This window comes from Halichoeres trimaculatus, unplaced genomic scaffold (genome assembly GCF_033239565.1).
Source record: "Halichoeres trimaculatus isolate MK-OKI-2021-1 unplaced genomic scaffold, fHalTri1.1 fHalTri1_scaffold_10, whole genome shotgun sequence".
Lineage (NCBI taxonomy): Eukaryota > Metazoa > Chordata > Actinopteri > Labriformes > Labridae > Halichoeres > Halichoeres trimaculatus.
This window is the reverse complement of record NW_027437187.1, coordinates 27,892,733-27,914,106: the sequence shown is the minus strand read 5'-3', so window position 1 is coordinate 27,914,106 and position 21,374 is coordinate 27,892,733. Positions and strand designations below refer to the sequence as shown.

At 39.0% G+C, this 21,374-nt stretch overlaps 3 protein-coding genes across 6 annotated transcripts; 2 read left to right on the top strand and 1 right to left on the bottom strand.

Moving 5' to 3' along the window:
• Nucleotides 1-907: 907 nt before the first annotated feature.
• Nucleotides 908-6,972, top strand: ctdspl2a (CTD (carboxy-terminal domain, RNA polymerase II, polypeptide A) small phosphatase like 2a). Of its 2 annotated transcripts, none has more exons than XM_074678457.1 (13): nucleotides 908-1,174; nucleotides 3,160-3,371; nucleotides 3,487-3,622; nucleotides 3,741-3,887; nucleotides 3,994-4,221; nucleotides 4,357-4,453; nucleotides 4,759-4,870; nucleotides 4,964-5,050; nucleotides 5,141-5,203; nucleotides 5,297-5,376; nucleotides 5,770-5,896; nucleotides 5,979-6,074; nucleotides 6,739-6,972. In XM_074678457.1, the coding sequence occupies exons 2-13, from the start codon at nucleotides 3,186-3,188 to the stop codon at nucleotides 6,802-6,804; spliced, it is 1,425 nt and encodes a 474-aa protein (XP_074534558.1). In that variant the 5' UTR covers nucleotides 908-1,174; nucleotides 3,160-3,185; the 3' UTR covers nucleotides 6,805-6,972. The 2 variants fall into 2 exon arrangements, with proteins under 2 accessions (XP_074534558.1, XP_074534557.1); XM_074678456.1 differs by having other exon boundaries at nucleotides 909-1,170.
• Nucleotides 6,973-10,027: 3,055 nt separating this feature from the next.
• On the top strand, nucleotides 10,028-12,149 carry LOC141796091 (insulin-like growth factor-binding protein 4). Its single transcript, XM_074677009.1, has 4 exons — nucleotides 10,028-10,355; nucleotides 11,548-11,635; nucleotides 11,728-11,923; nucleotides 12,028-12,149. The coding sequence occupies exons 1-4, from the start codon at nucleotides 10,028-10,030 to the stop codon at nucleotides 12,085-12,087; spliced, it is 672 nt and encodes a 223-aa protein (XP_074533110.1). The 3' UTR covers nucleotides 12,088-12,149.
• A 4,746-nt stretch (nucleotides 12,150-16,895) lies between these two features.
• parp16 (poly (ADP-ribose) polymerase family, member 16) lies at nucleotides 16,896-20,180 on the bottom strand. 3 transcript variants are annotated; one of them, XM_074677926.1, is made up of 7 exons: nucleotides 20,051-20,180; nucleotides 19,198-19,394; nucleotides 18,530-18,667; nucleotides 18,235-18,441; nucleotides 17,952-18,123; nucleotides 17,720-17,864; nucleotides 16,896-17,504 (listed from the first exon to the last, which is right to left on the bottom strand). In XM_074677926.1, exons 2-7 carry the CDS (start codon nucleotides 19,384-19,386, stop codon nucleotides 17,369-17,371), a joined length of 987 nt encoding a protein of 328 aa, XP_074534027.1. In that variant the 5' UTR covers nucleotides 19,387-19,394; nucleotides 20,051-20,180; the 3' UTR covers nucleotides 16,896-17,368. The 3 variants fall into 3 exon arrangements, with proteins under 3 accessions (XP_074534027.1, XP_074534028.1, XP_074534029.1); XM_074677927.1 differs by lacking the exon at nucleotides 20,051-20,180 and adding an exon at nucleotides 19,672-19,837; XM_074677928.1 differs by lacking the exon at nucleotides 20,051-20,180 and adding an exon at nucleotides 19,518-19,600.
• Between the last annotated feature and the right edge of the window lie 1,194 nt (nucleotides 20,181-21,374).

The following is a 21,374-nucleotide window of genomic DNA, read 5'->3' as shown; positions in this document are numbered from 1 at the left end:
TAAGGACTTGCTGCTTCTGCCAACCACATTATCCAAACAGCCTGGAATGGGAAACAGAGGTTTGCACAAAAAGTTGGTCTAAGTTCAGGCTGATAAGAGCACTTTTACAAGCCAGAGGGTTTCATAAGACTGAAGGAAAGCTGTCACATTACATCACTGAGTTTTCCGCATCCAATCCACTATTAAAGAGCCAAAAAATGTAAACTTATAAGTTTTATAAAGTAGTATCAATACTATTTTATTCATTTGATGTATGAAAGTTGGTGATAGCTATGACACTGGTTTACCAGTCATTTGTTTTGAGTAAATATAAAGTAAATGGACTCCTTAGTGACTGCTATTGCAAAGTAGCATTGTGCATTTTAGATTATCAGTGCATTTTCTTGCAATCACAGCATTTTCTTGTGGTCTGCTGGTGCGTTTTCTTCATGCTTCATGCTCAACATTTCTTGATTCTCATCCTTAGGAATGCATATTAAATTGGATTGCTAACTGTATACTTTATCAAAAGAGTTTGTAGGAAATTTTCACATTTAATAGGTGAATTATCTATAATATTCTTTTGTATTTTTGTATTGACTTTTTATTTTATGAAGTAAATACGGACTGAAAATCATGAGTGTATTCTTAATGGTGCGTTTTATTATTATTTTTTAAAAACAAAGATTAAGATTATTTGATTATTACGCTTGTTTATTTTCGTGAAATTTTATGAATCTGGTGAACTCTGTGATAATTAACAAAAGACTGTAAAAAAAAAAAATCACGCTTTTTCTTTACTCCATAGCATTACCGTAGTCATTTTACACTACTTGCAGGGATAGTGAAGTGTGATAGTGAACGTTAGTATAACTGCGCGCGCACACACGCACACACACAAACACATACGAACACACACGCACTCATCATCATAGCCATTTTCCTGTTGACTACTCTCTCCGCCACGTTGTTTCCCCTACGTGTGTGTGTCGCATTCTCCTGCGCACAACCAGCGTTATGTTTGTGATGAGGCGGGAAATGGCGTCCGCAGACATGGCTGATCAGTGACTACCGAGCGACGGACACAGCTGGCAGCAACAACCACGGCCCGGCCCCAACCGGTGGCCGCAACGGTCGCGGCCGAGAGCTGACAACGCAGCGACAACATTTACGGAGCCCCTAAAGTCATCAGTAGGTAACAAACAACGTCAAAATGTAAACAAAAAGATTTGTCTCAATGACTGCTGCTAGCTGGAGGCTAATGTTAGCCAGCGAAGGGGGCGTAGTCTAATGGCTGAAAATAGTCATGGTGGCTAAGAAAATGACGCGCTAGCTGCTCCGTGCTTTGTTTCACTGACGAATCAGCGGATAATTTGCGTGCTTTACACCTGTATGACAGCAGGGACAGGCTTGAGACGTGCTATGGAAGCTGTAGTGAAAAATGTCACGGCTTCGCTTCTGCTGCCATTGGCATTTTTGTTAGCCTGAAAGCTAGCTTACTGTAGCAGCCTGTGAACACAACTGAACGCATCTGGTTTGTGTTACGGTTGGACGCACTCCAGGTGCAAGCACGTACAAACACCCCCCTCTAAAGAAACTCATCATTTTTCCTACCACATCCAATATACGAGTGTCGGACAAACGTTTGCTGTGCACTGAGCTGTTGAGCTGGCTAATGTTAGCACTTGTGCAGCTAGCTGACGTCGTTGGTGTTATTCCAGCCTGTCCGATGTTACATAACAGTCAGCGATGCTTTTCTGCTAACAATTCTCATTTGGCAACAGTTTGCTCACCAAGCTGCTGCACAATAAAGCGTTATAACGATACAAAAAGACACGTAAGTCATTTTTACTAAACACAGGCTCAGACAGAAATGATCATGTAAGGCCTCTTGTTGCAGATTGTCAGTACATAATGTTTATCACGAACACCGCCCACTCCAGTCACTGCTCTGCCTGACAGATAGTGGCATGATAACTTGAGTCTGTTGCTTTATTTAAAATCATTTTAAACCACCAATGCTGACCAAAGGTGAACTATTTATAATTCTGCATTCATTGCTGTAGGTTAGTGCAAAAAACAACTATAATGATTTATGCGCAACTTAACGGCCACATACACTTTAAAACATGACCTAAAATATTGAAAATTTTAAAAGATAAAGATATAAAAAGTTAAGTGCAGTATTTTGTTGCTAGAACTGTGACGATTAAGCAGTCATTAACCACACCATGAAACCTATCCACCAAGCTGTGCAACAAACTTACTCATTTTGATATTCACCGACTAAATTGGATATATTTGAGAGTATAAAATGTCAGTATTTTCTGACACAAGATATATATCCTGTCTGCATATTTGTTATTTTGAAAAGTATACGCAAGACCAGAAGATTAAAAAGAACATCAGGATTATCTTATCTAAGACCTGTTGCATTCATTATTTTGCTTTAAATGTCTGATAGCTAACAAAAATGCAGAGCAAATGCTTAACAGTTTGATTACCTGATAGTAGATTATGTTCCCACTTTTACATGTTGTCAGGATACACTTTCAATATAATATTTACCAAGTAAATTTAAGGTAGACAAGGTAGTTTGTGTACTCAGCCCAATGGTGTGTAACATTCCCGCCTAGGTACCACAGCTGAAAGTTAGCTCTGTAGCTAACTCTGGCTTGAAATTTATCTTTGTTGCCCATGGTCCCTGCCAAATAAACTAATAAAAAATAAGAATAAAGTTTAAAAAACAATCTTGGGCAAAGCTTTTGAGATATTAGTTGATGAAATATAATTCAGCAGAATAAATTAAATTCATAGATATGAATGTTTTTATCCCTGCACAAGTTTCCATTACAAGGTTTTTACCCCTGATCTTATTGATAAAATTGGGGGCTCATCTCTCATCAAACTAGTGGTTTAGGTTAATTAATTAATTTAGGCTCACAAGTCTGTTTAATTGTGTTTACTTTTTACCTGTGGAGCAGGTATAGTCAGTATCATTGAAGCACAAATACAACCTTGAATCCTAACATAAAAGGTTTGCGTTTCTCATAAAGACTGGGCAATATTCATGTTAACACGCAGCCGTATGGATGATATAAATTATATTTATTATTCTGAGTTACAGCCACATTACCTTAAAGAGAATCATTTCCTTTGCTGTTTTTCTCCCCTCGTCAGATTTTTCTATGTGACGTCGGAGCACGATGAGGCTGAGAGTGCGTAAAGCTCCTCAGCAGCCAAACATAGGCCGTCGAACACACCCGTCCCAGGCCAAAAGGAAACACTGTGAAGTGGAGCCATCCCCAGTCAGAGGTCGAGGCAAAATGCAGAAGAATGAAACCGGCCTGCTTTCTACGATAAAGAAATTTATCCGTGGAAATGCTGTCAAGGTGGGTTTGCAACACATCTCTCAGCTGGTTCCTAATGAGTCAGCTTTTGCTGCCAAGACATGAAACATAGTGACCACGGCTGGTGTTGTTGCAATTTTGTTTTCACATTTCTCAGGTGGAACAGGATATCCCCGCCAAGAGAAGCCGTATTGATTGTAATTCTGATAGCGAACTAATCACTTCAACACCACAGACGAGAGGCCTTGCCAACAAAACAGTCTCCAGAGTTCCTCGGAAAAGTCCAAATAAAGGTACAACAGACTTAGATATATAACTTTTATGACCACCCAGCAGCGGGTCACATGGCATGTTTCTAAAAGAAAGAGAAATGTACGCTTCCGTTTTGTTTATTATCGGTTTGTCTTCCAGATACAATGACCTGCAACAGTAAACCCATCAAACCCAACGGTAAACTGGAAGTCCCTGTCGAGGCAGCAGGCAGCCCTCCACGCACAACCCTTCTAGGAACCATCTTCTCTCCAGTCTTCAACTTTTTCTCACCAGCAACTAAAACTGGTACATGTAAAAGATCTCTCATTTTTAATAAAAGCTTTCTCTGGGTCTAAAGTTTGTTTTGAGATGTATCCTGACTCCTCTGGCCCCTTTCTTCACCTGTCCACAGCCACTCCTGGTTCAGACTCTCCTGGCCAAGCGATGGAGGCCGAGGAAATCATGAAGCAGCTGGACATCGAGCAGGCAGAGGAAATGCCGAGTAGCACCCTCACATCCACAGAGGGCATCACTCCATGTCACACGGCCCCAATTCTACCGCAGAGGCTTCAGATGACCTCTGACACTAGCATAGAAGAGGGGGAGATCGTCACTGAAGCTGACATGCCACCACTCACAAGTATGGCTGCTCATATAGTCTCTGTCTTCTAATTCTGTTTCAGTTGCACAAAAAAAGAAAAACAACAACATGACTTTATGACTTTGACTGTAGCTCCTCATCAACATCCAAACATTGTAACCTGTGCGTCCTCAGCGGTTCCTGGGTGTATGCCAGATGGAACTTACAGACACACGTTACCTCCAGCCCCTGCAGAGACCTCATACGAGGAGGACTGGGAAGTTTTTGATCCGTAAGTACTCTCAAAATTATTAAAGCAGCCAAGACTCCCAGTGATATTTTAAAAAGGTGATCAAAGCACTGATGCTCTGAGCTGTGACACACATTTTGTGACCTGAATCATTTCTGTTTGATTCCACCTGGAAGTAAAATCCAAGGTCACGTTGTTTTAGTGTGTGAACAGAGCTTGATGTAATGTCAAACTTTGAACCTCTAGATGGCAGCAGAAACACTCTCATGATGTGACTCACCTGAAGTGATGGCATAAATTTGTTGTTTTTTTTATGATCTGAATTCTTCTTGTTTTCTTTCTCTAAGGTACTTCTTCATCAAGCACGTGCCTCCGCTGACAGAAGAGCAGTTAACACGTAAACCAGCGCTACCTTTAAAAACCCGCAGCACACCAGAGTTCTCTCTCGTCCTGGATCTGGTGAGCTGTCAGAGAGTATCTTATTCTGAATCAGGCCCTTTCTGAAAGCCAGTCTACTCTAAAATGTTTTTCTATCTTTATTTCTCTTGTCAGGATGAAACTTTGGTCCACTGTAGTTTGAACGAGCTCGAAGACGCAGCCCTGACATTCCCTGTGCTCTTTCAAGACGTTATATACCAGGTAGTTACTTTTGGACGTCACTCTTTCATCAAAGTGGTTCTTATTGTGCTGCTGTGAGTCATAAATCTGTGACTTTCTTTTGAATTTCAGGTGTATGTTCGATTGAGGCCATTTTTCCGTGAGTTTCTGGAACGCATGTCTCAAATGTATGAGGTGAGTTGCTCTTTAATTTGATAGATGACGTCAGATTTTATTTATCAAGGTTACTTCTTGCAGTAAGTTGCTGCTGCTTGTTTTAAATTCCAGATTATTCTCTTCACGGCGTCAAAGAAAGTCTATGCTGACAAGTTGCTCAACATCCTGGACCCGAAGAAGCAGCTGGTCAGGTCAGTGACTGGACTCAAGTCTGGGGCAGCTTAATGAGTGCTTTGATTTCTGTAGTTTCAGTAAGCTGTAATTATGAGGGTGTCCGTATAAAGTCAACGTGCTGTACTGACACAGTTAGAGAAGAGAAGCCTCCACATCAAACTGCAGTTATTTAGACATAATCATCACAGTTCTCAGTTGCGACAAAACATTAGCTTGATGCCTTTTTCCCAAACAGCCATTAGTAAATTTACATCACTGAAATCTCTGGTGTCATTTCATTTCTCTGCCTTTCAAATGAATCTCAACCACACTTGGTCGATTATTTTTGACATGCTAAAAAACCCTATCGGAAACACGTCTCCACATTGTTGTTCCTGAGAGTTGGAGAATGTGTCTCCTGTGTTTTTCAGGCACCGACTTTTCCGCGAGCATTGTGTGTGTGTTCAAGGAAATTACATAAAAGACCTGAATATCCTCGGACGGGATCTTTCCAAGACGATTATAATCGACAACTCACCCCAAGCCTTTGCCTATCAGGTAAAACATTTCACTCAAAGATAAAACCAGAGCCAACGTCTCTGTTTCACTGTGATTTTACAGAAGTACTTGTCTTTTCCAGCTTTCTAACGGGATCCCGATTGAGAGCTGGTTTGTGGATAGAAACGACAATGAGCTTCTCAAGCTGGTCCCTTTCCTGGAGAAGCTGGTGGTGCTGGTGTGTACATTGAAACATTTTGACCTCGGTGTTCAGACGCTAACGGCTCAATGCCTACTGTATAAATATTCATCTACAAGAGTTTTTCTAGAGGAGAGTCTGAGGAAATACCCTGTGTTGAGTACCTATTACAGAGCTTCAGTGACTAAATGATAAAGATTAGTGAGGATAAAATGATGAGGCTCTGATTACAGCCATCAGAGAAATGTAATGGAATAGAATAACTCTCAAACTCTTCTGCTTGCACAGTTTAACATGAGTTGAATGGGTCAAACCCCTTCGTAAGAACAGAAACTGAACACCTGTTAAGAAGGTAGAGGTAGTTCAGACTAGCTCAAATCTCAGGATGGTTATACTGTAAAGCTTCAATCTGCGTTAATAAACCATGGACTGTTTTTTGTGTTCCCAGAGGCTGATTAATCTTTAAAGGAGTGGGATTTATAAAATTAGTGGGTGGATGTCAAATTTGGATAAACCCATGCAGCTCATGACTCATCTGTTCTGGCTTCAGACACATGGCTGTGAAATCAGAGGCCTCAGTCATTAATATGAATAATCAGATCTGTAGTTTCTTGTAGGTTTTTAAAGCAGGGGAATTTATGTAGAGGAAGTGAAATAAAGAGGGATTAAATAATGATTGATCCCTTTTTTCTCTCTGTCACAGAATGAAGACGTCAGGCCGCACATTCGAGAACAGTTTCGTTTGCACGACCTCCTCCCTCCAGACTGAACTCATGAACCTGCTTTTTGAATCGATGATTGATGGTATCAGCATTGGAAAAAAAAAATCCCAGAAGAAAATATTCAATGGAATTTCTCTTTGAAACAAAACATTGCCATTATAATTATTTACATTTCTTCTTGAATCATGCAAAATTGATTAAAAAAAAAAAGAAAACACGGCGCTAAGTTTGGGTAAAAAAGCCCAGGATGTTTTAAACCAGACTGAGAACAAACAGATGAGCTCACTGCGGCAGACTTTTCACTCTCTGCTCGCTTCTTTTTAGTCCTCGCTTTGAAGACGGCCTCCTGGAAGGTGTTTTGTCTTTTTAAGAACCATTTTGGATTGACTAATCTGAATGTCTTGCAGTGTTGGATTATATGGACCCTGTCGGCTTCAGCCTGACCCTGTTCGGCCAGTCACACGTGTATAATACTCACTCTTGTAAATATTTGTACATAATATTTTTCTTTAAGGTTTTTAAGTCGTTTTATTTTCACTTCAGGTTTTAGTATGTAATCTCTGGTTGGCTTGCTTTTACAAACCAACAAACTGTTAGTGTGTTTTTTTGTTTGCAGCTGTGGATTAAACGGCTGCATTTCTGTTGTATGCCTGCATTATTCCTGTGATGCTTTACTCCATTACATGCAGCTGTCTGTAATAAGGTGCAGTTTTCTTTTATATAAAAAAATATCTTTGGGAGGAAAATGTTTCTGAAACAATATTTTAAAATTGTATGTAATGTAAGCTAGATTAGGGTCTGAACTGAATACAAAGCCATAATGGCTGAATTCTAATTTTTGAGATTTCTATTTGAAAGTCCAAGTCTGATTTCGACACCTCGATGGTCCTCTTAAAGGAGGGTGGGGGAGGGTAGGAGACGGGAGGGGAGGGGGCTTCAGGCATCTTGCACTTTGACATCCAGCCCTTTGTAAGTTGATGTAAAATCTTGTCACTTTTCTACACAGGTGTGTATCACCTCGGTTTGTTATGTGTGTGTGGGCCCGGGGGGGAGGGGATAAAATTGTAGCACCAGCAAATTGCCAACATGTTTGCTTTCAAATGTTGTTTTCAAGACGTCTTGTATGTGGGATCTTTACGATGTAGGAGTCACACGTTTTATTGACTATTGAATGATCACTCCTGTTGTATTCAGTGTTACTTAATGGTTTCCTTGAAAATAAATACATTTTTCTACGACTCACTGCCCCCTGTGGTTAATTTAAATATTTAAAGTTTTTCTAGTTGAACAATCTCATCGCTTCTGACAGATTTTACTTTTAACTTAAACGAGTGGGTTGAGTTTATATCAATACATTTAGATAATCCTTTATTTGTCCCACAACAAAGAAATTAGCAGAGTTAGAGCAGCAGAGTGGACAGTGTGAACATTACACTTAGAATATTTGGAATAATAAAAGTGTATCTGAAGAAAAATGTAAGTTTAGTAAGAACAACAGAAATTAGAAATATGCACAGAGTAATAAAACACACCAAAGAAATGTAGAAGACAAAAATGCAGTTCAGTTTTAACTTTTAGCAATGTGAAAATGAAAGACAACCATTAATTAAACTGTTTTTCAAAACTGCATTTAAAAAGCTGTTTTCATTACAAAGAGAAAAACTTGTTTAAATTCTAAAAACATTATTTTCAGCAGTTTGTTCATGTCGTCTTACATCATGTATTGACAACCACAGGCAAACTTATGGAGGGAGTTCATGTTCATTTTAAAACTTAAAAAAAAAAAAAAATCTTGTCTTTGAATGTTCATCATTTTGGGCTCAAAATTATTTCATAACCCAGAAAATAGTGAAATCTGGGATTGAATTTTACATTTCAGTTGTCTTTAGATCTTCTTACTTAATTGTGTGTAAGGGCAACTGTAATGAGTAAGTATGCCCTGGAAATAAACGAGGTATTTTTAATTCTGATTCTGATAAAAAAAAAAAAAAATGTACATAACGTTGCTGATAGAATTAGTCTTTACAGCAAAACACATAAAACATATTTTTAGTTTATGCCAATAAAAAACTGCAATAATTCTCAAACTTATCTGTAGACTTCAAAGGGTGTAATGTTTTTTAAATCCCAATGTAAGTCACAGAGTTAAGAAAAACAGCTTCAATAAACTGAGATTAAGACTCCAAAAGTTCTCAAGAGATTAACCAACTCTGAAAAAAGGTTGTTGATCTTTGTGACAGAAAAGGACTACATACAGGTCTGCTAACCTTTTTATTTGTAAGAAAAAATTGATCAGACTGTGAAGGGCAACAAAACAATGAGGAAAGATTTTTAAAAAAAAGAAATGAAAAAGTAGAAAACAAAAGTTCTTTTAAAACAAATAGTAGAAACAAAAATTAATAAAAGGTGTCTTTGAGTGTGCAAAGGTTGGGGCACAGATGGCCTTGTGGTCCAGGCTGCGCATCATGAAGTTCACCCTTGATAGGGGGCCTGCGGACTCTTTCTGTATGTCACTCCTCTGTGATCAAAGGCATGAAAAAGACACCCCAAAACTACTTTAAAAAAATGGCAAAGGATGCCAAATAAGTGTCAATTTTAAGTTTACAAATTGACTTTTAAATTGGATGATCTATATATATTTCTTTTTATCTAAACTAATGGCAAAACAATGCCTTTTAGACTGTAAAAGTTGTAGAAAATCCTCTAACTTTTGCATCGTTAGCACCGGAAAAGCTGAATTTATTGAACTTCCAGTTAGATTACAGCAGAACATAAAGCTCAGCCTGCAGATCAAACACATTTTCATGAATCCTTTGTTGTCACTTGATAAATATTCACTGACATCTTTTATTGTCATCTTCCCGCCAGAGTTTTTATTCATAGATACGAACCTTACGAGATGTCTTGATCAGATAACCTGCAGGTGTCTGATCCTTTTGTTCTTTCTAGAAATAGGTCATTACCTGATTGTAGGTGTGCACTGAATTACCCCCTCCAGAGGTCATGTGACTCCAAATACAAAGAGGGACAGTCTCCATCAGACTTATCTAGTTCTGTTCAGACTGAGGAGTTATTTCCAAACAAAACCACACTGTTGATAGTGTGCAGATAAGACATGGGGATAATTAACTGTGTATTTGAAACCCCCCGGGCCTCCTCTATTGGCTGCTGGTGAGGGGTGGAGGTTGTGGGTCATAAACTATGAAGCCTGTCTGCTGTGAGATCTGTGTGTATAAAAGGTTTTCCCCTTAGGTTGACATCAGATCAAACATGTGGTTTCTCCTGTTGTTAAGTGTTTCTTTGGGGGTGTTGGGGTCCCATGAGATGCCCTCAAGAGGACCACAGCAGCTTCGGGCCCTTCACTGCCCCCCCTGTGAGCGCATACACTGCTCCTCGAGGAGGGCGCTGAAGCTCCAGTGTAAAGGTGGCATCACGACGGGGGTCTGTGGCTGCTGCCCGGTGTGTGCCAGAGCTGAGGGGGAGACCTGTGGAGGGACCTGGGACTACCTGGGCAAGTGTGACGAGGGGCTGGTGTGTGTCTACCAGGACTCAGCAGGCGACAGAGCAGACACAGAGCAAAAAGGGATCTGCAAAGCAGGTAAGACAGCAGATATCAGCCTCCAGAAGAACTAAACAGGTGATGTAGCTGCATGGGGCTGTAATCAAAGCTGCAACATGAGACAGAAAGATGGAGAAAGACTGAATCACGAAATACAGAGAACGAACTAAAGCCCTGAATTTTTTTAATTGAGTATTTTTAAATTGAGTATTTTTAAACAATAGTTTTTTATTTTAATTTTTTGTGAAACTAACAGAATAAAAACTTGAGGTAGAGGGGGAAAAAGAACAAAGAGTTCTGTTAAAACAAAAGATACTGTAGTCAAAATAGCAAAAATTAACCAATAAAAGACTAGATACATAAGGATTAGTTATAGATAGCTGAAATATCATAAATTACGTAACAATACCTGCATATGGAATCCCAAAAACAACATAAAATGCATTAAAAAAACTCCACATTCTCTCTGATATTTACTTTTTTATGTTTTTTTTTTTCAAAATGTATACAAACTCATTAAACATATGTAAAAAATAAACATATGGAAACACAATAGGCTTAGGAATGTATAAAAATGGAAAGTTAAAATTACTAAAATAAAGTCAGAATTTAATTTAAAAAAAATCATAATGTGTATGATAATGTAATAATTAATTTAAATTATAAATTCACACAAAAATGAAATTAGATTATTAATAAATAAATAAATAATCAAAATATGCAAACACACAAACACTCATAATTGAGAAAAAAAAAATCTTATGTCAGTTTTGTATTACACCGCAAAATCTTTCAAAATAAAAGTCTATATTTACTACTGTTGCTGGTTGAAGCCTTACTATCTGTGTTTTTACAAAACTGGCATCTTCGGTTAATAACAATGTGTAAAGTGGCGAAAATTGAACCGTTTTAGTAAATTTTGAACTGTGTGTAAGTCATGGTGGTGGGCACGGTGCCAGAAAGGTAAATCTGTTTTATGAGCTCTGAGTCTGATAGCGAGCTCAAGGCTTCCTTTGATTCAAAGGTTCCTGCTCACAGTTAAGCTGTCATTACACCTCTTATCTGCTCACAGTGAGGAGAGTTGACACCGTTACTGATACGCTATCAGACACCATGAGAGGTGTTTTATTCTTTGTTGCTGCTTGAGAAAAGATGTAAATATCATGTTTATATAACTCAAAGGCCTCTGGTTAAACCTTTGAGTTTAATTTCTCTGTTTGTCTTCATGCAGTGATTGAATCCTTGGATCCAGAGACTTGTCACCCAGAGTGCACAAAGGAGTACTGTCAGGCAAACCCCTCTGAGATCTGCTCTGCCAGGTGACTGAAAATGCAAAGACAAAGACATGTTTTTCCTCTCTTCACCTTCGTGAGCTGCATTTTTAGAATAACCTGGTTTTGCTGCTCTGTAGGTTTGTGTCTCTGGGGAAAGCTGAGTGCCAGGGCTCCTGCCAACACACCTCCTGTTCGAGCTGTCTGCTGCTGAAGCCTCCGTCATGCCCTCAGACCTGCTTACCGTCAGACTCTGCCTGCATACAGCGCTTTGGGAAGTGTGTGCACAACCACCTGACATCCAATCACAATCCAGTGTGTCACAACAACCTGCAGGTAGGTACACATCAATATCAAACCACCTGGTATTCATAATTTTACTGCTCTACCTTTAAGAAACACAAACCTAACACTTTGTGTTGTCTTTTGTCTCTCTGTAGAGTCAATCTGAAGAACACCTCCTGTGTTTGGTCCCGGCCTGTCCAACCTCACAACAATAACTCCATCAAGTCACCAAAAACAACAACAACAAACTGGCTCATGTAGCAAAATGTAAAACGGCAGCTATCTGTAAACCTTAAGTCTTCTGTGTCCAACTATCACGCTTTGAATGAACTGTAAGTCTGAGTAACAAACTGTGAAATCTTTGTGTATTTTAAATGAGAAATAAATTTATCAACATTCTGTTCAACTACTGTTTTATTTTCTCATAGGGCTCAGTCTTTTTTTCTTTCTAACATTTATGAGCTTGATCACTGAGCTTTAGGAGTGAGCTCATACAATTCTGAACTGAACATTTTGTGAATATTACTCTAAGGGGATGAATTTAGACCTGTTTGACTATGGATGGTGGCAAAACAGGGACACTACTGGCTTATGCAAAAATAGCATAAATTTCTCATCTTGTTTGTTTTTGTTTTGTCTTCAACTGAAATGACATGATTAAGTTGTGACAAGGAAAAAAGTGGTTTGTTTCTTGTCCATTTTGCTAGCTTGGGGGGTTTAGCATCAAGAGTGTGTCATAGACGGGTATGACAGAGAGAATCTGGTCATTTTCCAAAATAAAAGATCGTTCAGAATCAAACAATAAATCAAACTGAAATAATATAAGTTGAGTATTTTTTATGTGCAGCCTGGTACCAATTGACCCACGGACCGATCTTTGCTCCTGAAAGTTACATATGAATGCTATATTTGTTAAAGGTCCCATGTCATGCAAAAATCCCTCTAAGTCTTTTAGTGGATTTTGTGGGTCTTGCGCTTTCCTCCAAGCCCACAAAATGTGATATTTAATGACAAAACCTGTACTTAGTAGGGCTAGTGAATGTAAAATCCTGACTTAGAATACGCTGTTTGGATTTTGGGGATTTACCGACGTCAGCGATTCCCTTTTTTGACCAATCAGGAGCAAGTCTGACCCGATTGGTCCACTGCAGCAGATACCCCCGAACCCCCTCCCTACCCACTCCTCTCCCCGCTAGTGGAGAGAAACCGCTCCAGTAGCAGGGAGGAGAATGCCAAAGTTGAAGAACCATCACTGCTCTGTTTTTGGCTGTAAACAGCCAAATAGTTCCATGCACAAGCTTCCCATCTCAGAAGAAGACAAGAGTAAGTGGCTAGAGTTCATTTATCAAGGAAATGTGCCAGCTACACTCAGTAAAACTGTGCATGTGTGTGCTAGTCACTTCACGGCCGACTGCTTTTCCAACTTTGGACAGTACAACAGAGGGCAAGCAAATAGACTGGTCCTGACTCCAGGCGCATTACCAACCATCCGCCAACAAACCTCAGACCCTGGAAATGTGAGTATTTTAAATGCTGTGTGCTGTGGAGCAGATGTAAGAGCTTTTCCTCAATGTCCCCCCCCCGTCTCTGTGTTAGCTTCAGGATGCTAACTTTAGCTGTGGTTAGCTTGTTATTTTAGCGTGTAATGTAACGTAAACGTGCTTCGCTGTTGTCTCAACATTGTGCACTCGGAGCTCGTGGTGCCGCTCTCAGTGATGTGGAAGAGCGGGGTGGTATCAGCGGTGGCTCATTTTCATATGAAGGTCACGCCCACTAAATCAGAGCGTTCTGAACAGAGGGGCTATGAGAGCCTGGAAACAATGCTGCTGTGCTTGATTTATTGGCTTTTTGGACCAAAACATGTTACTACCATTTCATGAAGACATTAATGATCCACATTAAACTGCAGAAAAGGAGCATAATGTGGGACCTTTAACTATTTCTTTAAGTGATTTTGTTTTTAAATAAATCAATCCCTAAGTGTGGTCACACATACTTGCTTCATCATTACTGACTTGTGAAATCAAACTTCAGCCATCCCTTAAGTATCTCTTGATACCAAATGATAAGTGGTCAGTTTTCTGCAGTGTTATGTGTGGCGTAAACATCAGCAAACTCAGCTTCTGACCAAATAAAATGATCTCCACTAGGGGGTGATGTGAGGAATTTATGTCAGGGTTTTTTTTGTAGCAGGATCAGGATTTTATCATGATTGTTTCTCATCTTCATCTCTTTTTAATACAGGTTGACCTGTAAAATATTCCTTATTCTGCACTCTGAACACTTTTCTGCACCAATTGTTGTCTTTCTTGTACCATTTCTTAATCTAGTCTTGTGTCGTCTAAGGTTTTTTGAACTCTAGATATTTGTGAAGCACATTTTCAAATACGTTCATATGTATACATTTATTGAAAGACATCAGCCGTAAGAGTTCTTGAAAAAAATGGAAACTTAACATGATAATCGTACATCATCTGTGTAAAGTGTTGGTTGTTGGCCACACAGGCAACTTGGTTTCGGAAAATACCAACATTGGTCATTTGACTGGGTTACATTCATTGTTTAGATGCCAGCCAGGAAGTTCAGTTCAGGTTAAAAATGACTAGTTTTTAAATTTTATCGAATATGAATGATTTTGTTGCCTTAAATTAAGACCAAATTGCTCCAAAACATGATAATAATTTCAGCTTTCCATGACAATAAGCAGATGTTCAAAGCATCATTCAGCTTCACAGAGATGCAAACAGCTGTTAACTCTGAGTGTCTTAGAAGTCCTCTTGTGGAGGTCGCTGACCCACAATGTGAACAGCTTAATGTCAGGATTAGAAATTAAATGTTAGAAGTTTAGAGGAGAAATACAAGTTGATGATGTGGTACATGGAGCTGTGATTTCACTCTGCAGTGACTGTCCTCTGTTTTCAACACGTCCCATTTTGTGAAAGTTGACTGTAAAGCACCTTGAAGCACCCCTCTCCCATCGCTGCCCCCCTGGCTGTTGATGGTTATTGAATAACAGACGGTTTATGAGGCAGCAATAATGAAGCTTACACAGAAAGGGAATAAAGTGAGGACCAACAATGGACAGTTTGTTCTGTGTCCTTCAAATGTGAACTGTTTCTGAGAAGATGTTTATCTCTCAGATTTCGCAAGAAGGAATCGTTTTTTATACCAAAACAAAGGGCTGGCTCTTCTTTCATCTTCTTTTTACTCATCAGACAATTGCATCAGTGTAGTGATGTGTAAATAATATCCAGGGTTTAGTCAGAGAGAAGAAAGGAGTGCAGCTCTTGGATCAATCTCAAGCACGTGTCAGATGTGAGAGAAACAAAATGCTTACAAGAAGGTTACCAATGAACAGGAAAAAAAACTTAAAAATAAATTGAAATTAAGAAAATATTATTTTTTTAAATTGTCTTCTATAGAACTATGAATAAATATGAAATTTGTTACATCTTAAATCTCGACATCAAGTCATGGTTTATCTGTCCTTAGTGAAGCTTGTTCAGAAGAAAGAAAAAATATCTAAAATGTCTTGTTTGTGCTATTCTTGTGCATCTTACATCAGATACACATCAGTTTATCAGCTCTCTATTAGTGCGACACAATCTGTCACCAAAGCAGGCCGCCCCTCTTATCAATCCCAGAGCCGTCTCACTTTTTGCCACTGATAAAAACAGCGGATAACAAAGGACTGTCTGCGTGCCAGCAGTAATAAATGTGCCCCTGTCTGAGGAAACCCTTGTTAGAGTCTGAACAACTCAAAGCCCCGAGAACAATAGAAGAGATTATGATATGTAGGAGAGCTGGTACACAGGCTGCAGAACTCAGAGCAGGATTGTTTTCAGCATAACTGAATAATGAATGATTTTATAGAGATCTTACGCGAGACAGAAAATCATCAACACTAAAACCTTTGAAGACATGGTGTGATCTAAAAAACAAACACTGAAATAAAATATGGGATGTCAGTATTGAAAGTGTGTTAAGTTTCAGATTGCAAGCTAAACTTGTTGAAGTGTTTGTCGTTTTTTGCATGGCAGCAGTAGAGGAGGCTGCTAAAATGTGGATATTAAAGAGACAGGAGCCAAGAGGGAGTGATTCAGACAGAAGTTGAAATAAAGACACTGATCTGAGACAAGTAAGGATCTTATTTTTTTCTGCCCTAATCTGGAAAGAGAATGAAAACAGGGTGAGAGCAGAGAGCGATGTGCAGGAAAGGTGCACAGGTTGGAGATGCACCCAGACCATAGACTGTATAAAACATGGACGTAGTCTCGCCGATGTCACCTGTCTGTTTCTGAAACGGAAAAAGAAGCACATCGACTATAGTAGCCATATTGGTAGTGGCAAGGGCTTTGCCTACAGTCATTGGGCGCCTGTCGGTCATGTGACCCTCAGCTGTCTCTTTTTGGGGGAGCTTACGATCTTAATATCCTCTGAACGGCCAAGTTAGAAAAAAATTCACCCCCCCGTACAGTGGGTGCCGGTAGTAAAATTTGCAACTCGGACAGGAGACATTTTTTGAACCAGGCTGCTTTTTTTGGCTTGGAGTGTATGTGACTTCCGGTACTTCCGGAGCCAGCCTCAAATGAACACTCGAGAAACAGCAGATTTTAGCACTTCCGCATTGTCTCATATTCTTTGACCGGAGGTTGCTGCTTGACCCAGACCGACTGATAAAGGCTAACCTCACGAGACATGCAACCTGGGCCGCTACGCTATACCAGGCCCTAAATTAAGAATTTTTTGAGTTTTAAAACATGTAAAGCTATTTTTACACTCTGTGATTTTCCATTATGTCTATCACACATCAAGATGAATAAAAAACTTCTTCTAAAACCTAAAAAACTATACTGGATATCCATTATTACAACATGTCACCTTCCATACAATAAAAAGTAAACATCTGAAAGCAACTCATGACATTCAACAACTGGTGCTGCAATTTGAGGAAATCCAAAAATGGCAGAAAATATTGAGCAAATGAGCCAAATAGACAGAAGTTTAAAGAATCAGCCCTAATTTTAATTTGAACATTGTCATTAGCTCTTGCTCAACAGTCAGACAGTTAAGTACAATAGAAACAAATTAACAAGCTGCTATAGAGATCTTACACACTTTAAAATAGAATACCATCATTTGATTTTCTTTCATTCAACCAGAACGAAAAACACACAGCAAGAGCTGAACCACAAACCAGTATCTTTACTAAACATTACAATTACAGGTGAATATGTTGCATACAGTATTTGGATGCCGAATGATCATGTTTCCCGTCTTAAAACAAATTGATACATCCAAGTGTAGCTGCTAAAGAGATGAGTTATCTTAGAAGTGACAGAACTTATTTGTACAAAGAATAAAAAGTAGAGAGATTGTAAAGAGAAAACAGTCTAAAGGTGCATAAAGTTTCTCTTTGCTCGGGCCTTCAGTCAGTCTCTGATCAGGAAGGCACAGTGGATTATAAACATCCAGGCCGTCGCTCCTGTTGTTATGTCACCTGAAGAGTCGATTCCAAAAGGATACGAAGGCGGTGGAGTTAAAGGCACCGATGAATATGAGCAGCAGAAGGTAGAGGCTCATCATGATGGCAAAATGGTGTCTGGGCAGCCAGGAGGAGCTGCGGGAATGTCTGCAAGAAAAACACCAACACAAGCTTTTGTTTACCAGCAATAAACCAAATCTGCTCATTCACACACATTTTTATTTCATGTTTTTTAAAATGAAATCACAATCCTTTTTAAAACATTTATAATGTGTTTTTTAAACTTATGCACTTTTTTGTTCTTTCTAATGCCTTTACATCATCCTTTAGGCACAACATATCTGCAAAACACCAAATCTCACCTGGACAGGTGCCTCCTCTGAGAGTAAACCAGCAGGTACTTGACTCGCACAAGCTGATTGTTGGTTACAACAAAGTACTTCTGTGGTACTTCTCCTCCTTCGCTGTTCTTTGCTCTTGAGCGTTGGCGGTCAATAAGTTCAGAATCTGAAAGAGAAGTGATTTGAGGATTTTAGAGGTAATTTGATTGTCTTTATTGCAGAATGATGTGTAAGTGTAAAGAGTGTATCATACCTTTTTTCTTCACCTGGCACTTAACATCTGGGTGATCAATCACTTCACACAAGGCAACACAGCTGAGCAGCGGACCCAGGAGACTTTCTCTCCAGCCACTGCTGTGAGGACTGTAGAGGACAGCCATGCTGAGGTCACTGGTGAGGTAGGTCCCCTCTCCAAACACTGAGTTCTGCACAAAACAGGCAGAGAAAGACATCGTATCAAATCAGTCTGTGTGGGTCAAGCAGAGGCAAGATGCAAAATAAAAAGTGAATTTTATCAAAGATATAGCTGTACCAACCTTGTTAAGGTGACAGTGCAGCCCGTTGTGAATGATAGAGTGAAAGTTCTCCAGTCGACTCCCGTGGAATGCATAGAAGACCTCTCTGCCCGCCCTTGTCTTCTCAAATCTGGCATTCATCTGATCACAGTACTCCAGCTCAAAGAGGAAGTCCGGCACAGGTGCAGAAATCCCCTCATTTTCTATCAGGTTACAAAGTTTTCCATACTGATGGAGATTAAAAAGACACAGTAAACAATAAAGCAGCTAGTCAAACATTTCAGGGGTTTGTGTATATATACTTTTGGGTGTGTACCTCTTCTTTCTGCAGAGTCTTCACAGCAAAGCTCTTTGAGGAGAGAATCCAGTGTGTGAGAGCAAGGTGATGATCTCCTTCTCTGGGTCGCAGTCTTACCAGCTCTCTTACACCAGGCAAAGATGTCACATCTGACAACTAAAGAAAGAAAACCACAAGAGAAGTCACAGATTTCTATTTAATATGATCCTCTGATCTTTGTCTTCTAAACTGAGTCATCCACTCTGATTCTACATAACAACAACAAATGTCTTAAGTGACAGGGCAAACCGAAATCCAAATGCAAATTTGATTGTTAGATGAAATGTTAGACACATCCTCTCGCTAAAATGATAGCATACTGTTTATCTATGAATTAAGTGGAACAGGTTTTTTTCCTGATAATACTAGCAATGCCATAATTTTGCTGAGCTAGACACGTCAGTGTGTCAAACCCTTTTAAACAAAAAGCTTTTGTAAACCCATTTACTGACACAATGAAACTTCTGTCAGCACAACACTGCCACCAAGTGCATGTATGCCGTGCCTTCATCATGCATGTGATTTTTAGTTCCATTATTCCAACAAAAGTAGGAGTGAAATCCCTCACAACCTTTAACATGTGCTGGTATCAGTGGATAAATCAGTGCTAAACTTGAATAATTTGTCAGCATCACAGTATATCTTACTAGGTCATCAAAATCTTTATTGTCTCCACTTATGTATCTGGGAGGGAAGGGTCTGAGCAGGGAGTCCCTCTTGTAGTTCTGTGCAGCGGCGACAAACAGGCTGCAGCGGAGGTCAGCTGCTACTGGGTCTCTATGCAGACAGGAGCACACCAGCTCTCTGACTGCCTCAGGTGGGAGCGGGGGCTGCATTCCCAGAACTGTAGACACAAGAGATGAGAAAGCACACAGGTGAGCACAGCCAGGTGAAGCAAACAGCTCATGGAAAGTGATAAGGGCTAAGAAACAGGTCAGTCATAATAAATCCAAATAAACGGACTCACATTAAATAAAGGAGTGAGAGATGTTTACATTCTAGGAAAAACTTTCAATTCCTCATCATCTCTCACTCTTCATTTCTGAATGCGATGTACAATTTACAACACCTGCTTCAGTGCACCTGTTCGCAAGGGACGTAACTAGCCCAGGTTGGCTCACCTGGTAATGCAAAGTCTGGCACAACATCACTTTAGTCAACACTTAACTTTTTTATATTCAGCATCAAAATAAACACTAATACAACTTGTAAATGTTCCCGATAGCTTTGCATGAATCAGCTAAAGTTGATGTTCATATCCTGCAATAAGTTAGCTTGCTAGTAATGTTGGCCCACTAAACAAGCAAAGCAGAGAATCAGGAAGCTCGCAACATTAGCTACGATGAGCTAAGCTACAAGTGAGGAGCTGCTAACTTGTCTCACTGGTTAAAAAAAGTCAGCATTGACATTCTTATTAGGGATCCTAAAAGCATCAGTGAAACTTCCAAGAGGCGCATTTCACAGGAAAGACACACATTTTATGGCATAAATTCCAATTACCTTCAGTCTTCCTCAACTCATAGCACTGCACGAAAAGCTAACGTTAGCAATGGGACCTGCTGCGTTCACGCGTCGCGGAAATGTCAAAATTGCAAATAGTTACGCACATGGACGCAAAATAAACACGAAAATTGCACATAGAAAACAGCAGTGTGGTGCGGGTAAAATACAAAAAAAGGAAAATAAGTATTTTTCAGTAAGCTATAAAAGTTTAAGTGTGTTATTGTTCGTTTCCCAGTGTTCGTAAGAGTCAATGAATTCCAGAGTTTCGAGGGAACATGAACGCAGCATTGATCATTGAAAAGTGATGAGTGATACCCAGAAGAAGAAGAAAAAACTTTCTTCAATTCAAGCATTAAAATCTGATAGACATGGGTTAAGTGCAGCAAAATCAAAATTTATTTAATAAATGACTATAAATCAGATATACATAATTGAAACGAAGCCGCATTTGTATAAAGTATTAAGATCTGGTCACACTGTTTACTATAACATAGAAGCTTTGTAATTTTAGGCTTTGTCATATCAAATATTTTATTGATTTTAATGTATTTCGGTCGGGAGACTGTGCTGTTCTTGGTTTTGTATTGTCTGTTGTGTGTTATCACTATTACAACTCTAAATTGTGCCTTAGATTTTTTATGATGTAATCAATGGGAACTTTGATAACAGGTTTGCATGGGTGGTAGTTGCTACCTTGATGGGGATCAAAAAACAAAACAAACAAAAGAACAAAAAAACAACAACAACACATGAAATAAAATAATGAGGAAAAAATGTGGGTTGTCATTTATCACTGTCTTAGGGGGAGGGAAATCAGCAAAAGATACTTGACTCCTGATCTTGCCATCGCTTTTTTTAATTCTTTGTATTTATTGTGTTAAAAAAATTGATTTGTTGAATGAAATGAATATACCACAGAAACCTCTATCATCTTTGTGTTTCGAGGAAGATGATATTTATATGGTAACTTATGTTAATTTTATTATATCATGTCTGTCAGGTTAGAATTTTTTTTTATTTATTTATTCATTTATTCACTAGATATTTCATTTAATTGGAATCAGTCCGAAGTGAAGATATAGTGTAAAGATATAGTTAAATATTTAGGTATAAATAAGTAAAATTGAACAAGGGAAGCGATATATTTCAGTGAGGAATCATCTAAAATTATTGTATAATTTTCGTGTTTTTAGTCATTTCATTATATAAAATGGTTTCAAGTGCATTTTAAATTCATTTGAAAAAAGCAACCAATTTGAGGTGAGATTTCAGGGTCCTTTAGTTTTGAACAAAAAAAATGAAAAAGCATACAATTATGCTA

What these genes read in the sequence shown, in the direction of transcription:
- parp16 (XM_074677926.1), bottom strand. Translation starts at nt 19,386, where the DNA reads ATGCAGCCCCCGCTCCCACCTGAGGCAGTCAGAGAGCTGGTGTGCTCC. An exon ending in TGCACTGTCACCTTAACAAG is followed by an intron (nt 18,124 to 18,234) that starts GTTGGTACAGCT and finishes TGTTTTGTGCAG; the next exon opens with AACTCAGTGTTTGGAGAGGG. An exon ending in GTGCCAGGTGAAGAAAAAAG is followed by an intron (nt 17,865 to 17,951) that starts GTATGATACACT and finishes CTTCTCTTTCAG; the next exon opens with ATTCTGAACTTATTGACCGC.
- LOC141796091 (XM_074677009.1), top strand. Translation starts at nt 10,028, where the DNA reads ATGTGGTTTCTCCTGTTGTTAAGTGTTTCTTTGGGGGTGTTGGGGTCC. An exon ending in AAAAGGGATCTGCAAAGCAG is followed by an intron (nt 10,356 to 11,547) that starts GTAAGACAGCAG and finishes GTCTTCATGCAG; the next exon opens with TGATTGAATCCTTGGATCCA. An exon ending in TGTGTCACAACAACCTGCAG is followed by an intron (nt 11,924 to 12,027) that starts GTAGGTACACAT and finishes GTCTCTCTGTAG; the next exon opens with AGTCAATCTGAAGAACACCT.
- ctdspl2a (XM_074678457.1), top strand. Translation starts at nt 3,186, where the DNA reads ATGAGGCTGAGAGTGCGTAAAGCTCCTCAGCAGCCAAACATAGGCCGT. An exon ending in TCTCTCTCGTCCTGGATCTG is followed by an intron (nt 4,871 to 4,963) that starts GTGAGCTGTCAG and finishes TTCTCTTGTCAG; the next exon opens with GATGAAACTTTGGTCCACTG. An exon ending in CCGAAGAAGCAGCTGGTCAG is followed by an intron (nt 5,377 to 5,769) that starts GTCAGTGACTGG and finishes TGTGTTTTTCAG; the next exon opens with GCACCGACTTTTCCGCGAGC.